Source organism: Protopterus annectens, chromosome 5.part0 (assembly GCF_019279795.1).
Source record: "Protopterus annectens isolate FY-2018-M chromosome 5.part0, PAN1.0, whole genome shotgun sequence".
NCBI classification, from domain to species: Eukaryota; Metazoa; Chordata; order Ceratodontiformes; family Protopteridae; genus Protopterus; species Protopterus annectens.
This window is the reverse complement of record NC_056735.1, coordinates 412,472,033-412,492,751: the sequence shown is the minus strand read 5'-3', so window position 1 is coordinate 412,492,751 and position 20,719 is coordinate 412,472,033. Positions and strand designations below refer to the sequence as shown.

The window sequence follows — 20,719 nt, the reverse complement described above, 5'->3', positions numbered from 1 at the left end:
TGGGCGAAGGCAGGATGGCTACTCAGGGCTAAGGTTATACCTGCCTGGGCCACATGATCCGAGAGCACTTCCATGTCTCACTTCGTGTAGTCCAGGGAGGTATGTCTCAAGTCATTCACTCCAGCATGGACAATGACAAGAGTCGTATTTGTACGTGTGGAGTGACTTGGGTGCATGCGTTATGTGGCGGATCCTGGAACCGACAGGCAGCTGACTGTAATTTTCTCCTTGTTCAGCCTGGTGAGTGGGACATCAGTGTGCCTGACTATAGAGTCACCTATGACCCCCTATTTTACTTTTTTCTCATCTCCTCTTAACTAAAGAAGTTTAGTGCTCAATAGGAGAATTAGTACACTGGAAACTGTGTTGACTTTTTGTATACTCATTATTGTATAATACTTTTACACTTTTAATGTTTATTTTTTAGTATAATTAACACCTTACTGTATCTCTTCTTTTGTATGAGTGTAATTATGTTTTTTGTATTTTTTTCTTTTGTATGATCTTTATGTATTAATTACTGTCACTGTGGAGCTTTTCTCCCCGGGCCTCCGCTGAAAATGGACATGTAATCCAGACGGACTATCCCGGTCAACAAATGCAAAATAAATAAATAAAATAAATAAATGACTGAAGTGTTGAGTACATTGTCTTGCCTTAGGGGCTGTTGTTGGGTGGCACACTGGTGTTGTGAGCTATGTATCACTTTGGTTGTGACTGGTGTTTGCGTTTCAGCTTTTGAGATCCTTGTTGCTTGGGCAGGTTAATGTTAAGGGCCTCCGCATATGTGGGTTTAGTGTTGCTTTGTGTGGGTGTTGATGGTGTGGGTTTTGAAGGGCTATGAGTTGCTTGAGGTGTAGTGCAGGTGTTAACCTTCTCCTCTTGACTGTCTAGCACAGTCTTGGCCGGAGAGAGCTTTGCTTACAGTTTGGCTATGTAAGTGCATCTCTCGCAGGTTGTAGTGTTGGGTGGTAGGAGGAGAGGGTTGTCTGTGTACATGAGGCAGTTGCCACATTGCCCCAGTATGCCCAAATTCACCAGGTGGACAGGAGAAATCACCGGAAGCTGACCCCTTGGACATGCCTGTTTAGGTGCCTTTTTTGTAATGGTAAGAGCTGTTTTCCCTTACCTTTGCAAGGTACTTTGAAATTATAGGCTGTTTAGTGCCTACGATTCATTTCACCTTATTGACGAGGAGAGTTGAGTGCTTGTATCAGTTTCAGGCTTCCTAGTGCTTTCCAGCAGGCACTAGAGCAAGTGCTTGTCACAGGGGTTCAGATTTTAGTGCTACTACTGAGAAACCAGCTAGTTTTAAGGGAAAATTTGAAGAGCAGACTTTCTGGCACCTGGAATACTTTAACTGTAGCCTCGCGGTGCTGCAGGATGCGAAAAATGTGCAAACACACGCGTTTTTAAGCCAGAAAGTTGAAAGGGATAGAAATTTGCCCAAAAAGGCTAATAAAATTATAATTTCAGAGCTGGACACCACTCCTCTAGTGTCAGATAGGCAGTACAATGCTCACCACTCCCACTGTTAAGCAGTAGGACTTCCCTCTATCACAGCATGGTCTGGATAGCTCTGAACACAGAAAATAAAGTCCTGAGACAAGCAAAGCCTGGGATCTGGACTGGCTAGTTAAGGTGAGAAACGAGCAAACAAAATAGTATTTTTTTTTTTGGCTCCTTAGTGTTAACAGTCAAATTTCCTATGTTGGAGGCACTGTGTGGTGTTCTTGTATAAAGTTTGCGGAGTTGCTGTAGAAGATCCTGAGTAGTGTTTAAAACTGATCTTTTAATTTTCATCTCCAGTATTTTCTGTTTTATAGAGTCTGTATTGCTTGCTTTGACAGTTATTTTGCTTCAGCAGTTTAAAACATTCACCAGTTATTTTTCTGGTTTCGCTCTGGGTGGAGCAGCAGGACTGTTACTTAGCAGCTACATCTGCATACTTATTTTATCCAATGTAATTTTTGTTGTAAAAAGTCAAGATAGCCTCTCTTTTTCTTCTGGTGAAGTGGCACTACCAGGGATGTGGTGTCTTCTGCTTATTTTCATATAGTGTTGTTTTATGATATAACTGCGGTGGTGGTGCTGTGGTAGCATTGTCGCCTCATAGCAAGACGTTGTCCCGTTCGATTCTCAGCTAGAGCGTCTTGTGTGTGGAGGCATACGTGAATGGGGCGTGCCTTCGTTGAAGGTTGTGCATCAGGGCTGGTAACACTGTACGTAAAAATCCACTACCAATCATTAGCAGACTGGAGTTCCGCTGTGGCGACCCCTAACCGGGAAGAGCAGAAAGAAACAAACAAAGTTGTTTTATGATATAGTTGCTGTCTTGTAGTCCAGATCGCATCTCTGTATTGGGCATTTTCAATTACATGTTTACTGTAGTTGAACACAACAGATGTAAACAAAATACAGACAGAAGTAACATACATACAAACAAAAATAATATGGAAGCATTAGAGCAGTACAGAGTACACAGTAGGATAAACATAGCAGATTATGTTATCATTTATAGCAACAGAACTAAAAAGAACAAAGCTTGTTTATGTAGCCTCATTTATTCATGTGTGTTTTGTGCTGTCATTTGGAGGAGCTGGCAATGTGAGACTAAACTGGTGAATGTTTATTGGATTACAGAACATTTGCATACCCAATTAAAAATGCATTGGATATTAAGATAAATTGTGTGAGGAAATGAAGCATACTAGTCTGTTTCTGTAGATTATGTATGCTCTATGAAGGAAAATGATCATAAGGTGTTATCAAGAAGAGGAAAATAGTTTTTTAAAGCATATGCTAGAGTAAGGTGGAAGGCAAAAGGGGTGAAATACGTGGAGGGTGACTTTTAAGGGGCTGATGTGCAACAGTGTGAAGGTGTAGTGAAAAAGGATAGCAAAAATGTTAAGGTAAAATATAAAAGCTGGTACATTAGCTTGAAGTGTTAGATGTACGTTAATGTAAAGTGGAGCTATGTGTAGCAGTGGAGATTTTTCGGAAGACTTGGAGGGATTTCTAAAGTCTTGTCGCAGTGACAGAAATACTGGGTTCTGTACAGTGAATTTTTTTCCAAAGGGATTTGTAAAGTAGTACTTGAAAGATGAATGAATCTAATGTAATATTTTAAAGATACAATTATAGTTAATGGTTAGAATCTCTTGTCACAATTTCTTGAAGGACTGCTTTGCTAAATCCCATGTCTTTCTGTAGTTGAGATAGCCAAGGAATTGTTCTGAGACTAAGGCACTTGCTTGCTGAGATGCTGTTATAAAGGCTGGATTATGTGGAACAACAAAATGAAATGCAGAGGGCAAAGTATGTGTAAAGTAAGCCTCCTAAAAGCCAGCATTGGTATAGAAACATGAGCCTATTAAAAGAGGGCACTGTATCTCCTATAAAAAAGTTAAGATTTGATATTCACTGATTACTGAATGGATATGAGGAACTATCTGAAGTGAAAGCATTTACAAATGTTTTGAATGTTATTTCTATGGCACTGTTTTTTAATATTTGGTTAAGTTACTTTGAAATTATATGAGGGTAAAGTAAGCACTGTTATGTATTTTATGTACAGTGAACAGCACAAAGACTGAAAGGGGATCCACTCTTCCACCCTGTAACTTCTTGATAATGCCCTATGATTATTTTCTTCCAAAGACGAGATGTTGCAAGACTACTTTGCCTTGCAGCAGAAAGGAAACTTGCACCTGTCATTGCTCAAAGTCTTTGACATCGTAGTTGCCAGGAATTCCTAACTAGTCCCCTAGCAAAGACGAAAGTGGGATTTCTTGTTTGCATTTCATTGCTACATACCAATCCCTCTCCCATGGTATTTATTCCTAGTTACATGTACTTCACTCATAAGACAGAACTAAAAAGTTGAGGAAAAACACTTTTGTCATTGTCAGTGCTTCTGGAGGAGTGAGATTGGGACTCATTACAGGAACTAATCTGAAAGTGTCACTTACTCATGAGAACTTCAAAGAAAAAAAAGGGAGCTTAGGTGTTTCTGTAGATCATGTTTGTGGTAGTTACTGTGTGATTCATTTTGACAGTGCTAAGTCAACTATGGTAGTACAGCAGTCTAGAGCCTTTCCTGCAGCCCAGGCAGTGCGGTTCGGGATGCAAGAGACATGGCCTGGGTTACCATTATGTTGTACCAAGCCACCAGTGTTGGCAACTTTGATAGTGTGCTTGTGAAAGCATAGAGTCCTGAGGTGATATGAATCGCTCATCCAGCCCCCCCCCCCCCCCCAATGGGGATGTTGGGGACATCATAAATGTTTTTGTCTATGAGGTGCTGGTGAAGAGACAAACTGCCTGAATAAGATGCCAGTGTTTTGTGTTTAGATGTTTTGCAGTTTAAATTTTTCACTTTCGAAATTGTGACACTCAGTTTTATGCTGTTTCAGATCATTTTAGTTACACACATATATGGATATTGCATTCAGTTTGTAAAGCATTAGTTCAGTTGAGGAGTTCACCTTTAATGAGCTTTGTGTTTTTTTTCTGAATTTTTGCAGGTGGAAATTGCAGCTTCATGAGCTAACTAAGCTACCAGCATTTGCACGGGTGGTGTCAGCAGGAAATTTACTGAGCCATGTCGGGCACATCATTTTGGGGATGAACACAGTTCAACTTTATATGAAGGTTCCAGGCTGCAGAACACCAGGTTCGTGAGAATAGAAAGATGGGGAATTACCAGTAAAATTCTTAGCCTACTAGTTTTCATATTCTGATGTATTTCGTAATTTGTGACAGATGATAGATCATTTTTAACCATTTGTTTTAGAACTGTAGATCTGGTGTACATTTCATGTACTTTATCCTTTAAATCTTTTAAGTCTTTGGATGCTTGTCCTTCCCTTTAATCCTTGTAACATATGTGTATACTAATTAACTTGATTATTTTTGTTAGATTCTTCATATTGTTTGCATCACAGGCCCAGCTGAGTTCATATAAATTAACTGACAGAAGACCTTCATAATTGAATTAATTTTCTCTGGAAGGTATCTGGCCTTGTAACCAAGTCAATCTTCTCAGGCAAGACTTCTTCATATGCATATATGCATATCTGCTACTGACATTGTGGTATCCATAAAAGATGACATACCTTTCCCCCTTCACATCCTTTCTAACCATTCAAAAAATAAAAGTTGTGCACAACTGTAGAGTTATCCTCAGGCTTAAAGCACTGTTTCCCTTGGATATTTTGATGATCCCAAGAGTTGTTTTCCCAGCATTTATTGCATTTTTGCTTTTCTTGTTGAAAGTTACAAGGTTAGCCCTTCTTTTAGGGTAGCATTGCAAGATTAACGCTTGCCCGTTTCTTCTGGGCCCAGATCTTAATACAGGAACTCCTGTTTTTTTCTCTCTCTCTCTCTCTCTCTCTCTCTCTCTCTCTCCTGAATAGGGCACTCAGCAACCATCGGATGAAGGGAAAAAGAGCAACAGGGGAAGTAAGTTTCTTTTGTTCTTTAGGATAGCATCCGAAGCACCACTGTCATTCCTCAAAATATGGAAAATGGGTGCTCTGAAGAATGTTTGTCTTTCCACATAGATGTACTGCAGTGCAGTAAGAGTAGTTCTGCCTGTCATCAGTGGCCTTTAAGAAGTTATTCCCCCTCTTCATGGTGTCTTCAAATGACAGCTTTGTGTTGTTGGTATCAGACATTGAAGTGACTTTTCAGCCATTTGAGTTGGTCTTCCTGTTTCCATTTGCTCCTTTGGAATTGTGGTCTTCACTTGCCCCTTGTATGTGGCAGAAATACCCATAGTGTTTAATCAGCATGTGCCACTGTAAGCTGCATATAATTTTACCAGCCTTACCCAGTCATTTAAAGCATCACTTCAGTTTTAGTCTCTCTCTGTGTCAGGAATTCCAGCTACAACTAACACCCATTGTCACCTGTCAGAGGTCTTAAAGGACTCTTAGACCTTACTGCTAGAGTTTAATCATTTAGCTAAGGGTCAGCCTTTTTTTTCTGTGTGAAGCTGGCCTGGAGGTAGAGATGTAGTCCAGGCCTAAAAAGGAGACTGAAAAGGGGCTATGTCTCATTTAGCTTCTTAGTACATTTTAAAAGAACTGTTAAGAGGAGGACATGACAGCTAAAACAAATCGTCACTCATAACTCTCTTCTTTCTTCCTTGTCTTCTGATAGACTGAAGAAGCCAAGGAGTTCCATCATTCCTCACCTGATCTAGCTTTTCAGGAGCTCTTTACTAGAGCAAGCAAGGTTGTGGAGTCCACTATTAGTAGTGGCTACTGTTTGAAAGGTTTGTGTCCCAGTATGTAAATTTCTGTGAATCCTTTCTTTGTGTCACTCTCTACTCCTTCCAGTTGTGAATTATTTATGCCATGGCGGAGTCCTGGAGAATTGTCAACCATGTTTTCACCAGTACCTATTGGAGAGAAATACTTGATGCCCATGTTGTATAGTTTTATTTTCAGTTACTATATGGTCAGTTGTTCAGTGGTGGGGACTTTAATACACAAGTGTCTGAAGACATCCTAAAACTTTTTGGATGTTCCTTGGGCCCATGAGCCCAAACATTTAAATCATTAGTTGAAGAAGATTTTTGCCTTTATCACTTTAGGTCTTTAAGTTTTCTGCTCACTTTTTCCGGTATTTGGGCAAGCTACTGAAAGAGAATAAGTTCTTAGCTGAAGCTGTTCCAGAGCCTAAATCCAAAATGTGACTGTTACTGTTAGAATTACAGGGCAACTCTGTGCTGTCCCTTTGATACTTAGCCCTGTACTCTATAGCATTAGAGATGGAGGATTTTAACCACTATGCATGGTTGTATATTTTGAGGTTTTGCAAATGCGTGAACTCTATTTGTAGACTTGTAGGTTTCTGTGAGAATTTGTGAACCACATGTTGGAGCTTAAGGATGAAAAGCAAGAATTTGTTTCCCTCTCTCTCCTCTGTAAACATGAAAACCTCAGAGTAGGCTGCATTTAAAACCTTTCCCAAAAGAGGTTTAAGCTGCACTGCCATGTAAAGCTGGGATTCATCATTACTCAACTGCAGCAGGCCAGGAAGGAACATTAATATCAGACCTTGCCCTCAACTACAAGCAACACGAGCCTTCTAGAGCTCCCCTAAATCACACAACATTTTAAAGTTCAGTCTATTTCTTTCTTGGGCTACCATACAGTCTGCCAAAAGAAGGCATGGGGCTGGTAAGTCTCTAGTCAATTCCTCCCACTTGTGTCCTTGTTCCTCTGTGAGAGGATCAGCTGATAAATTTGTTTAACCCCTCCCCTCCACATGCACTTACCATTAGTATTCCTTATCTATCCTGCCTTCCTCTTAGCATATGCTAGGCTGTTGCAGTCATCTCTAGCCTAAACCTGTTGGAGAAGGAAAATCCTATGGGCTGACAAAAAAAAGCAAGTTTTCCCCTCCAGTGTGATCATACTTTTGGACCTTTGAGTATTGTAAGCAACATCTGATCTGGCCCTTCCCTGTTTCTTTAAAGCTGTACCTCTGATTTTACAAGGAGATAGGTCAGGTGGGAAAAAGCTGACCTGCATTTCTACAGCAAAAAATGACCAGACATCTCTATCCCCAGGTTTTTCACATCTGACTGGACCACCCTGTCTGCACTGACCCTTTTGACATGTCCTATCTGTGCATTAACCTAGACTTGCTCCTTATACCTCCTTGTCCCTCCAGTTTTGTCACTTTTTTCCTCCGAGCTGCAAGTCCAAGCACTCATTAACTCACCAAGCATACTACATTCTGTCAGAGCAAGATATAGTAGTGGACAAGCTGAGCAGGACCAGGACAGACACTCATGAATTGAAATGTAACAGAGGGGCCTTTCACCAGTTTTGTAGAAAACATCTCAAGAAGATCTGTTTGCCTCCTTTCCATACAGACAGCTCAACGCATTCTGCTCCATGACTCCTTGCAGACAAGACAGATGCATTTCCACCGTTTTCACTGATATCCATGGTAATTCTGAAGATATAAAAAGATTCTCCAAAAGTAATTGTGGTGACCCCCTTTTGGTCTGGGTGACAATGGTTCTCCCTTCTTGTGGAATTGGCCAAAGGCAGTTAGCACAAGCTTCTTCACAAACTGGACTTAATCACACAAGGCAGGAAGAGTTTGATGCGCTTCAATTTCAGATGTCCTCAGTTAACTGTTTGCATGATTCAATTCTAATTTATTTAGGCACCTATTTTCAGAGTATGAGCAGCAGGTACTAAAGGAGGCAAAGAAACATGCTACCAGAAAATCTTATATTGGCAAGTGGAAGAGATTTTCTATTTGGTGTCTAGCCAGTATGCAGTGCTGTTATCAGGGATTATGGATACTGGTGCTCAAACATTTGTGTGAGTTACTTGACTCTGGTCTCTCATACTCCTCTATCAAGGCAAAGCTTCAGCCTTTTCAGCTTGTCTGCCTGTGGATCCTCTACATTTTTCAGTGTTTTTGGTAAGCCTCTTTCTGAAAGAGTTACACCAAAGACCATAACCCAAATAGGTTGCTTCTTCCTAGAGACTTAACTTTTTACTGTATTAGCCCAACCATTTGGCAATTGTGGTAGTGGTACTCTATTTACTAAGTTAAATCACCTGGAGACTACTTTCATTTATAATTTTGGAACCTTGGTCCCACGTGGATTAAATCAGGAGGTGGTGTTAAATTGTTGAAGAAATTTTATTGACAGTATGTCCATATATGTATGTGTGTATTTATTTTTATGAGTACATACACACATTGAGAGGGTGGTGTATTTTTTGTGTAAACTTGGTTGAATTTTTTTGATGTTTCTGTAGAATTTATTGTAATTTTGTTTTAATTTTGCTGCTGCTGAAGTTCTTTGGGAAATGTAGTAGTTTTTCATAGCTAAGGGATGTGTTTATGTATAATGTGCACTGGTCACTTTAAAAGTGGGATGTATAGACAAATTTTGAAACACAGTTGTTTAATTGGTTAATTGTTTAGTATATTTAAGCTTTACAGTTTGATATGTTGATATCCCTTGAAGGCGAAATGCCGAAGTACCAGGATTAAAGCTGTTTGGTACTCCAAATCTGTGCACGCCTTTTGGATTTGTTAGGTTTTTGTGTTTTTTGTTTGGTTTTGATATCTGCAGGAAGATTATCTGAGTTGCAAGCTCTTTGGCATTCCATATGGATAGAATGTTTTAGGAACAAATTCCTCATTCATGCCCAAGTTTGTTTAAGAGGTTACTATTGATCTGCCAGTGTTTTATCCAGATTCTCAGAACCTGGGAGAAAAGATTATACATACTGTGGACATGTATAGGCAGCTCAGGTGCTATCATTTTCCAAAAACAGCCAAAGGATAAATTACCACGAAGAAAAGATAAAAATCCAAAAACAAAACTTTTGAGGCAGCACCACGGTTAAAAAGGCTTTAATCACACAATACAAAAACAAAAAAACAATACACAAAGTATGTTAGCGCTTTCACGTTCTCCTTGAACGCTTCATCAGACATAAAGGCTGGAGTGTGTGTTTAAATATAGTCAAACCAATAAATTATAGCCAACTGTCTTGACTCATTAATCAATCAAAATACCTTCATTAATTAAAAAAAAAAATGTTAAAAAGCTGTTATGCAGATGGTAGAGGCATCACCTATACCCCTGCTAAAAATCAACCTAACTATGTACAGTACAATAAATATGTAAAATGTATATATCTATATGTAAAATATATATATAAAAATATTTAGATATAAAACATTTATATATTATAAAATGTGTATATTGTAAAATATTCATTAAAACAACATTCATTAACAGCAGCATCCAAATTAGCATTAATTTAAAACATCACTAGATGGCAGCATTTGATAAACATGTATATTGGGAAGATCTAGCCAAGCCAGGTAGAGTAAGCATAACGCACCTATTAATAAAATTGTCATCTACTTAATACAATCTGAAAAACGTATTATAAAATATAAATGAAAAACAAATCTAAAAACATTATATACATATAAAAACTTTCACATTCCTATATGCATGTTGTGTCTTTTGGCTTTTCCCATGTATGTAAAAATATTTATAAGTATAAAATATAAGTATAAAATTATTGTGTGTATTTCCATGCCTATATATGTTTATTCTCACAAGAAATTTTCAGTGTTGTAGAGGTCTATCTAATAAGAAGAGTTTTAAAGACACCCTATCGTTAAGCCCACCATTTCTATCCACCTGCAGTTGAATGATTCATTTAACTTCCACCTTCTTGGTGTGGTTTTCCAAGTTCCCAAGTCTAACACTCTTATTAATTATCTTTACTACCAGAAACTTAAATTTATAGGAAAGATCATTAGTAATCGCATGCTTGGCTAATGCATTACTTTCATCCTCTCTGTTTACAGCATATAAATGTTCTCTTACGCATTCTTTTAATGTTCTGTTAATCTTCCCAATATAAAAAGCTGTACATTTCATGCACATAGCTAAATAGACTATGTCACGGGACTTGCAATCTGCATAATCTTCAAAAGTATATGTTCTTCCTGTGTTAGGATGTATAAATAAATATATTTGTACCCGCCATATGTGAACATTGATTACACCCTCTACATGGAAACATACCTTTCCTTGCAGATTGTATTCTGTAATCACCACTCTTCTCATAGCGTAAGAGTCTCTTCAGTGACTTTGTGTTCTTATAGGAATACTTTGGTGCATCTCCCACTAAATTCCTTATTTTATCATCCACTGTTAGACTAGTCCAATTTTTATTTTTAATTTCTCGTATTATACTATTCTGGTGGCAGTTACATGATCTTTTATGCATACATTTACAAGGCATTACAAACAGAAATGTCTTTGCTAGGACCATTCTCCAGGAGCTCTTGTATCCATATTCTTCCTCCTCCTAGGTTTGATAGGCTTTCGTAATCATCCCATATGCATAAAGGCTGCTGCAGCAGTAGGAGTGTTGAAAATAGCAAGTTGCAGTTAGCCATAATAAGCAGATGTTCGAATTCCACACTGCTGAAGTAGCCCCACCCACCCACTGTCCTCTTATTGTATATCATTTTTGTTGGGAATTGATTTTATTTCTTGTTTTTATAGTTCAGGATGAGTACACTGGTGGTTTTGGCTGTGGGGGACAGGGACTGGGTTTCCTCGAGTCCTTCGGTCTTTCGAGTGGTAGAGTGGACCTTTCCCAAGTCTGGAGTAGCATCTTCCCCCCCTTCCGGGAACCTCCTAGACCATTGATGTCAGGTGACCTGAAGCCCATTCATCCTATTCAGGGTTAGCCCCCGGAGATTGCCTTCAAGCTTCTACAACCCCAGGGGTTCCCCTCTTTTCACTGAAGAGCCTTCTCAGAAGAGATTGTGCAAGAGGAGGAACTTGGACTCCCCTATGGAGTCCCTCACGGAGGACACAGAGGAAGGGGATGGGACCCCAGATCTCTGCCAGATGACGTCTCCTTTGGAGACATTCTGGAGCTGTTGAAGCAAAAAGGCGGTTGGTCTCCCCAGTCCCCATCCTCTGAAGAGTCTGTGTTTCTGAAGGCATTCGGGACAGGCATATCTACTTTCTGGGTCTCTTCCTCCCCCTTTGGACGAGCTGGTTGATCTCCTGTCACACAGGTCATGGAAGGAACCTGACACTGGAACTGGTTCCTAAGAAAGCATACAAGTTCTTGAGCCCCTCCCTGCTGACCGAACCCATTGGAGCAAGTGTCGATGCCATTGTGGTTGCTGCAGCCACTAAGAAGGAGCTGCCAGAACAGAGATCCAGTGTCCATCCCCTGAACTGACATTCCTGGGTGATCTACAGGCATGGGAAGTGCGTTTACACTTAAGCCACCTTTGGCCTGAGAGCCCTAAATTATCTGGCACATTTTACCCACCTCCAAAGAGACCTGGTCTCCGAGCTCACCCAGTCTCTTTCTGAGTTGATGCCAGCAGAGGACCTCAAGAAGTCCTCTCCCAAGCTCACTACCATCTCCTCTATTTCCATTTCCTCTGTGAGGTTAATTTCCATTGTGGTGGAAGGCACATTTTGACCACCTGGTGCAGGCATTGACATCAGGCAGCACATCTGGATGTGGCTGTGCCGGTTCGCAGAGCCCTTCAAGGTGTCTTTTACTAACGCCCCTTTTGGTAGCTTTTTATTTGGGACTTCTGTGAAAAAAACCCTAACCCACAATGTGTAGGATGCCAGCACTCTGTTGGCAGTCGGGATTGAGTTTTCTACTCCCTAAAGGTCCTTTTCCAAAAACCAACAGGGCAGTAAGAAACTGTGGTTCCGCAAGTCACAGGGTTCCTTCCAGGATGCTCCCGAGGATTCCTCTTCCAGAGGAAGGGGATTCAATGGTAGACGCAGCCCTAAAAACAGAGGGGGGTCCTCAAAATCAGGGCTCTTGGGAGCCCTTCTCTGAGAAACCCTTTCATTGCAACTGAGGAGTTGCCCAGCTATCCTGCCCTGGAGGCAGTCATGGGTCATTTTTCGTTGCACCCAAGTACCTGAGCTTCCATAGCAAACGAACAGTAGGTGCTCAAGATTATATCCAGGGGTAAATTCCCTTTTCCCGACCACCCCCACATACTAAGAAATGTCTCCCCAACATGCCACCGGGTCCGAGAGAACTGGCCCAATGAGAAGTTGTAACAATTCTGGAAAAAAGAGCTATCCAAGAGGTCCTGAAAGGACAAAGAGGAAACTGAATTTATTCCTGCTTCTTTTAGTGCCAAAAAAAAAAAAAAGACAGGGGACTTTCGTCCAATTTTGGACCTCAGCAGGCTGAACCTGTTGGTCCATCTTGCTCCTTTTCCAGAAGGATGAATGGATGTGCTGCATAGACCTCCAGGATACCTACTATTGTATCAAAATGAACAGGCACTCCAGTAGTATCTGCGCTTCTGAATCAGAGCCGATCATTTCCAGTTCAGAGTTCTACCATTTAGACTCACCACAGCCTCTAGGGTGTTTACCAAATGCTTATCAGTTGTAACAGCTCACCTGAGGCTTCGGGGATTTCAGGTGGTCTCGTACCTAGACGATTGGCTCCGCACAGCTCCCACCAGGCATCGACTGGTTTCTTTCACATGGTGCCTCTTGCAAATGTTCCAGGAGCTCGGGGATTACTGTCATCTTGGCAAAGTCAAACCTGTCCCTGGTACAGAGTCTGGAGTTTATCGGCACTCATCTCAGTACGGTCACAGTGATTGCAGCATTGCCTCCCCACAGAGTAGTCTTGATCGGACAACAGATCAGGGCCATATTAGAGATTCCATCACCTCCAGCTTACCTCACTCTGAGGGCACCGGATTCCATGTAGGCAGCTATTCTTCTTGTCCCTCTGGCGAGATACCACATGCAGGTGCTTCAATGGACTCTGGCAGTTCAGTGGTATATCCTAACTTATCCAATGTCTATGCTTCTTCCATTAACTCCCATTTGCAGATGGCACCTGCTGTGGTGGCTTCAGTTGGAGGATCTGTTTCAAGGCAGGCCTTTTTCTCTTCCACCGCCCACATCTGCGGTACCACGGATGCTTCCCTGTTAGGGTGAGAGGAGTCATTTTCAGGTCATAAGAGTCCAAGGCATGTTGTCCCCCTCAGAGACCAAATTGCACATAAACGTCCTAGAGATGAGGGCTGTCCTACACACGTTGCAAGCCTTTCGGGACTGCCGTCCTCCGGGGACGGTAGTGATTCACACAGACAAATATGTCTGTGGTCTGGTATATCAAGCAAGGGGGAACACGTTTATACCCATTGTGCAAAGAGGCCTTGAGGGTGTGGGAATGGGCCATCTCCTACAGTCGTTTTTTTCTTGCAACACATATCTGGGGTATCCAATGTTCTGGCGGACAGGCTCAGCAGATCTATCCTGACTCCCCACGAGTGGTCTCTCAATCAGTCAGTGGCATCTCAGATTTTTGACCATTGGGGTCAGCCTTGCTGCAGCCTGTTTGCCTCACAATTGAACAACAAGTACAGTAGGTACTTTGCCCTGATTCCCCCAGGGGGACAGTCTGCAAGGGGCACTCTTGTTCACGATTGGCTGCCGGGTCTTCTCTATGCTTACTTCCCCTTCCTCTGATCCCAAGAGTACTTCAGAAAGCCCTTCAGACTGAAGAGTTTCATAATACTTATTGCCCCCTTCTGGCCTCGGCAGGTGTGGCTCCCCTTCCTCAGGTCTCCTCTCAAGTATCCTCCCGGGATAGTGGATCCTGCTCCAGAACTCATTTCTCACCTGACATAACCTCCACCCAATCTTCGGTCACTTTGCCTGACCATGTGGTTTCTCCACTTCCATTCATAGTAAAGCAGTCCAGGCCAGCTTCTCCCATCAGGAGAATTGCTCCGACTTCACAGAAGCCTTCTATTTGTAAGGTCAACTGGAGTAAGTGGAAACGTTTTTCCTTTTGGGCAGCAGAATGTAATATGGACCATGCTTTCCCAGATATCCTTCTCTTTTTGACATCCGTTTTTCAAGAAGGGGCCAGTTTTTTGACCATCAAGTTACAGTTGGTGGCCATTTCCTATTTCTATTCTAGTGCTTGGCCCCCTTTTTCCTCCAGGCTATGTAAGGTCTTCATGAAGAGCATTTTTCTTCTTTGGCCTCCAGTAAAAGATCCTGCTCCTCCCTGGGATCTGATGTTGATGCTGCAATCTCTCACCCAAAATCAGTTTGAGCCTGTTAATTCTTGTGATCTCCAATATCTTTCGTGGAAAATCACCTTTCTGGTAGTTATTTCCTCAGCCAAGAGGGTTTCTGAGTTGCAGGACTTAGCTGCTAAAACATCATATATTGCTTTTCATAAGGACAGAGTCAACTTTCAAACTAATCCCTGTTTCATTCCTAAAGTTGCTACCAAAAGAAATCTTAACCAGTAAATTCAATTGCTCGTTTTCTTCCCTAATCACTAACAAGGGCGAATATCTCCTCCACACCTTGGATGTTCATTGTCAGCTTCGATTTTATTTCCATCCAACTAAACCCTTTGAAAAATCTGATCAGGTATTTGTGGCCTTTTCTCTGAACAGGTGTGGACAAGCAGTTTCAAAATTAAGTATTTCTAAATGGATCTCTACTTTATCGCTCTGGTTTACTCCATTAAGAAGTTGGAGCTGCCACATTCTCTTATGGTCAGTGGTTACTTCTTCAGCCTTTGCTGCCAGGATGTCCTTAGATAAGATTTGTGCTTTTGCTACTTGGTCCACTTCACACTTTTATCACTCATTACAGACTGGTACGATCTCTAGAGGCAGGGTGTCTTTTTGGTTCCACAGTGCTCTGGCACATCCTTCCTTAGGGCCACCTGGGGTTTTTGGTAGCTGGGGATACTGACCCAGATGTGATGAATAATGAAATGGATGACGTGCAAAAAGTCACACAGGAAGCTTTTTCCTCTGTTGAAACATGGTTATCAGATGCCTGATTAATACTCAACCCAAACAAAACTAAACTACTCATCTTCCAACCCACCAAACATACTCAAAACAACTCTCACTTTAACATCACGGCAAAAGACAACACTATATACCCAACTGAACACACCAGATTGCTAGGAGTGGAAATAGACAATAAACTAAAATTTGACATTCACATATCCATGACTATAAAAAAAAGTCCACAAAAGACTAGGAGCGTTATACAGAAATAAGCAATTTCTCACCAGAGCAGCAAAGATTTCAATAGCAAATTCCCACCTTATCTCCACCCTACTTTATGCCTCTCCAATATATACCAACCTAAGGCAATGTGATCTAAACAAGCTAGAGACCTGCTACAACAAAATTGCCAAATTCGCCACAGGGGCATCCTACCGTAGTCACCACTGTCTCTCACTTGCTGAACTGGGCTGGTTTGAACTCCCTCACCTCCTTCAGTGGTATCAACTCTCACTCGCCCACAAACTAGTAAACCATCCACTAAATGTCCCATCCCTCCAGAATCTACTCCAACCCTATCGCACCACCAGACCACTAAGATCCAGCAGCAAAAATCACTTGCAGATCACTAAAGCCAATAACTCTGCTGGTGAAGCACTATTCTCTTACGCCATAGCCAAATTATGGAACTCACTCCCACCCACAATTACCTCCATACCATCATGCACCCACTTCAAAATTTTACTAAAAGCGCAACTAAAAACATGTGGGCTATGCCCTTGCAGCTCCCACTCTAATATCATCCACCCCATCCAACCACTACCTTTCTTTCCACTCCACTAACTACCTTGATTATAGCAAGCTCAGATGCTCATAAGCCAGTACTTATTATACAGCATGAACTTCTTCTTCTTGTAACATTTGTTAATGTCTGGTATGCACTTCACAGATAGATTCTAGTTGTCTACTGATGTACTATGTTCTTCATCTGTAAATATGTTGTAAGTAATTGCTATGTAAATTGTTAATCACTATGTAATCCAATGTAAATACTGTCTATTTTAACTGTGGCGCTTTTCTCCCCGGGCCTCCGCTGAAAATGGACCTACGTCCAATCGGACACTCCCGGTCAACAAATTTAAATAAATAAATAAAATAATAGTCATGTACTTATTATAACTTGGTGTCTGTGTTGTCCTATTTCATTATTCATCACCTCCCACCCTCTTTCCCCTATCATTGTTTCTGGTGGATCTGGAGAGGCTGCAGTGTGGCCCTTGAGTTTCCACCTCTTGCAGTTCGATTACCATTTTTGCCTTTGTCGAGGTAGATAGTCAGGGTCTGACGGTTACTGTCCTTAGTCAGCAAACTCAGTCTGAGGGTTTGAAGGTAGAAAGGGATTATGGGAGTGGAATGAGCTCAAGCCTAGAATCTGCTCTGTAAAGTTGCTGGATCGGATCTGACATCGGATCCAAGACCCAGACGTGATGAAATATTGAATTAGGATAACAGAGATACCAAGTTATGGTAAATACATAACTACCATTTGATTCTCACTGTTGGGGTAAATAGGCTAGGCTTAGAGTGGCCCAGAAAGGCAGATACCATACTATTTAGCTGTGAACTTAGGCTGTAAACCTACTTTATTTTTTGAAATGGTAGAACTGTAGTAAGTCAGGCTTTAGAAAGTGTGCCCACTGTGGCAACAGAATCCTGCCCCTGGATGCCCACGAGCTGTGTGGTATGTTTAAAGCCAAAACATCTAGATGGTCTCCTGTGATATTTGGTAGGACTTTGGCCCATGTACCTACAAGAACATAGGGAAAAGTTCATTTTAAAAGGTCTTTTTCCCTTCTAGCTCAGAAATCAAGGCAGAGATGAAGGATGAAAGGGAAGAGGAAGACCAATAACAGGTCACCGGATTCCTTTCACATAGCTGATGTCCCCAGGATTGAGTCAGCATAGGAGGCTTTCGCTATGTTAGGGTCTTCCATCTCTCCTGTATAGAGACCATCTTGTTTGGAGACCATCGTGATTTTGATTCAGTCCCCCTCAAAGAAATATCAGCAGTCATTCTTCAGAGCAGGAATTTAAGTATCATGACTGGCATCTTCCTTCAACATCTTCCCTCAGAGCTACACTGATTTGTATCATATGAGAACCTTTGTTAATATGGGTGTCTTCTGTCCCCCTCTGTCTACAGCTAATCAGGATGGCCCTTTGACTGTGATGCATGAAGTTCCTTTCCCAGCATGTCTTAGTGCCAGCGTCATCGGCACCACTGCCCATCATGGTGCATCCTCCTCCAGCACTGGTTGGGTCTGATGCCTGTTACCAGTATTCAAGTCTTCAGCTCATTTGACTTGAGGTTCCCTCAATGCCAGGAGTGTCAGTGCCATACCCCTGGCTTTATATCCTCAGTCCATCTTCCCTGTCACCTCATTCATTGCTCTTTTCTGCATCTGTCTCCTTGGTGTTTGAGGTATTGGTGCCAGTCTCTATTTTCAAGCCTTCTTGACGGTCTGCATCAATGGTGCCATACTGCTGCCCATCTGCATCAACTTTTCTTGGAACAGAGATGGAGCTGACATGGGCATTGTATGTTCTGAAAAATTGCACCTTGGCATTCATGTTCTTTGAGAGGATCATTACCTTCTCCCTGTGTCGATAGATAGGCGGGTGGGGGGGGGGGGGATAAACTGTGAACATCATTGTAGCTAGATTTGTGTTTAATTGTTTTTAACTGTATAAGTCACATATTGCACCATTTCGACTTGATGTATTATTCTTCAGCTATGTAGACATGGAGCTTTAAGTTGTTTGTTTTGTTTTACATGGTCAGAATCTTCTAGAATTCTTTGCTGATTGAACTTCTCTTTGTCATCTACCTTTACTTTTGTATTCAGCCAAAAAAGTGTTGGTTGTAGGTGTAGTTGCATTCCATTACAAAATCTTGTTTTGATTTACTTTTTAGGCCATCAAGAAAACAACAACTTTTGTTCTGTGAACATAAATATTGGCCCTGGAGACTGCGAATGGTTTGCGGTTCCTGAAGTTTACTGGGGAGTTATGAATGAGTTTTGTGAAAAGTAAGAGTCTAAAATTTCTTGCATCATATTTTGGCTAAGGTAAACACTGAGCTGAAAATAAAATTTTCCATATTTGATGAAAGTCAGTATCAGAAATAATGGGTACTACCCATACAGCGTAGAAAGTAGAGATTATAAGCTTGCTATTTGTGAAGTTTTTGTAATGTTAGTGTTGCTACTGTACTCTAACATATAATAATGACTATCTGGTTGGTGCATCAGAGATTCCACTCATTGTGACGCTTTTAGCTGCATATGTAACATTCTTTGTCATTCTGTATAGGATGTGATTGCATGTAATTGCAATTACAAATTAAAAAGTCAGATGGTCCTTTTTTAATAGCTGTGCAGAAATCATTCTTTAAGTGATAGGGGATTGTTTAAGAATTCTGTAAGGTAGCTTCTCATCTACTTGTGATCACATTTAAATATGTAACCATACTTGTAGTCAAAATGTTGTAGCAATTGTTCTCTTACACAAATGGAGTAATAAAAGTTTTTTCAATCATTGCAGAGAGAATTGTACTGAAGTGTATAAAAATGCACATTGCTAATCAGTTGTGCTGTGATGTTTAAGTATGAAAGAGGCAGGGAAGTCTGCTAAGCCCATCATAGTTGTCAACATTTATGTCCAGAATCAGGGATAAAGACTTACAATTCAAAAGGCATTTTAAGTATTGCTCCTGTTAACTTTGAAAGGTTATATACCTGAGACTATCCGAATGAATGTGCATTTTGACTATAATCCACAATCTTTTCTCAGAAAGTAATTGATTTTGAGAGAGAGAGAGAGAGCGAGCACAACATTCTGGACCAAGTTGTGGACAGTTGAGAGGCATGAAACCACCGTTAATTCTACTGGATTTATCTTTGAGACATTCTTAGTCAGGGAGTCTTAAATCTCCACTTCCTGACAGCATCTTTGGTGAGGAGTGGTTCTTCATCTGGTTTGTTCTGTCAGTAAAAGTTTCTTGATGTCACTGGAGAAGTGCCCATAAGAGACGGGCTGCTACCTCTTCAGTTCTTTGCCATCACAGCAGTGCTTGCTTAACTTAGAGCTTGACTCAAGATATTTTTAAGTGTATGTTCATTGTTGTGATCTAAATTTTTACTTCAGTGTCATGGGTACATATCCTAAAGCCCTTATCTAAGGAAATGCCTTACCTGTGATAGGGTTAACTAAGTAAGGCAATGTAATGTTTGTGACACAGTTGCCATAATGGCTAAGGTCTTCACACAGGGTTCTGTCCTGACCTACATCCACTGTCTTTGTGGTGTTTGCATGCTTTCTCAATGTCTGTGCTGGGCTTCTCCCACATCTCTTCTCAAAAGCATGATTGGTATTTCCCCTTCAAGGATGGACATCACCGGCTTCAAATCCAACCTCCCCAATTGAATTGAGAAGTATGCCAACAGAGTATACCCAAAAATAAACAGCATCATGGGGATCCAAGTAGTGCCTTCTGGCAGAAGAGTTGTGCAGACCAGTCACTTTATTCATCAGCTGTGGTACACTCCGTATCCTCTAGACAGGAGAATCCAGATCAACGACTACACACCATGTTAGGGCTAGCCACTTGGCAGTATAAAGATTGGCTTGTTGACTAAGGTGACCTACTCTGGGACCCATGCTAATGGCAAAAGGGGTCTGTTGCTCAGCCCAGGCTACCCCGGGATAACTGTGTAGAGCAAAAGCTAGATGTAAAACCAGTCAACCTACCTAAGATTGCTGTACTTGAATATAGGCTTTGCTGATTAAGTCCAGCTTTGAAGTGGATGACATGATGGGAAGGAGGACGCTGACTAGCCTGTGCATCCAGGAGACAAGGTAGAAGGACAGTGCCTCTTGGAATCTAGGGTCTACTACCCAGGGGGAGGACAGGCTAGAAAGGTTGTGGAAATTGTAGAGAGAGAGCGCATCTTCTGAAGACAGTGAGAAATGTCAGAGGTAGTAGCAGAGTCTTGACAGTTTCTGGTGTGAAGACAGAACAATAATCATAATCTGTGCCCCACAGCAGTATTGTGATGGCTGGGAAAATAATGCATTTAGCAATAAAAACAGGTGGACCTCCACAATGTTTGGTGTTTATTTGAACAACAAAGCTTTCGGATAGAGTATCCTTCCTCTGTCTTACAAAAATACAAATAATTAAAAACATCACATGACACAGACAAACCTGTCAGATAATCAATTAAAATTCAGCAATTAAATCTTCCTACTAGGAGAGAATACCCTAAAAATATATATTATACAAATCTATTTAGAT

At 41.2% G+C, this 20,719-nt stretch overlaps 1 protein-coding gene across 1 annotated transcript in view; it reads left to right on the top strand.

Annotated features, from left to right (window-relative positions):
* KDM6A (lysine demethylase 6A) overlaps positions 1 to 20,719 on the top strand; it is a gene marked incomplete in the record, with an annotated part of 3,528,619 nt that overhangs the window by 3,040,332 nt on the left and 467,568 nt on the right. The window contains 2 exon segments of the mRNA XM_044072373.1: positions 4,527 to 4,675; positions 18,338 to 18,452. Of these exon segments, the coding sequence (XP_043928308.1) occupies positions 4,527 to 4,675; positions 18,338 to 18,452 (264 nt within the window).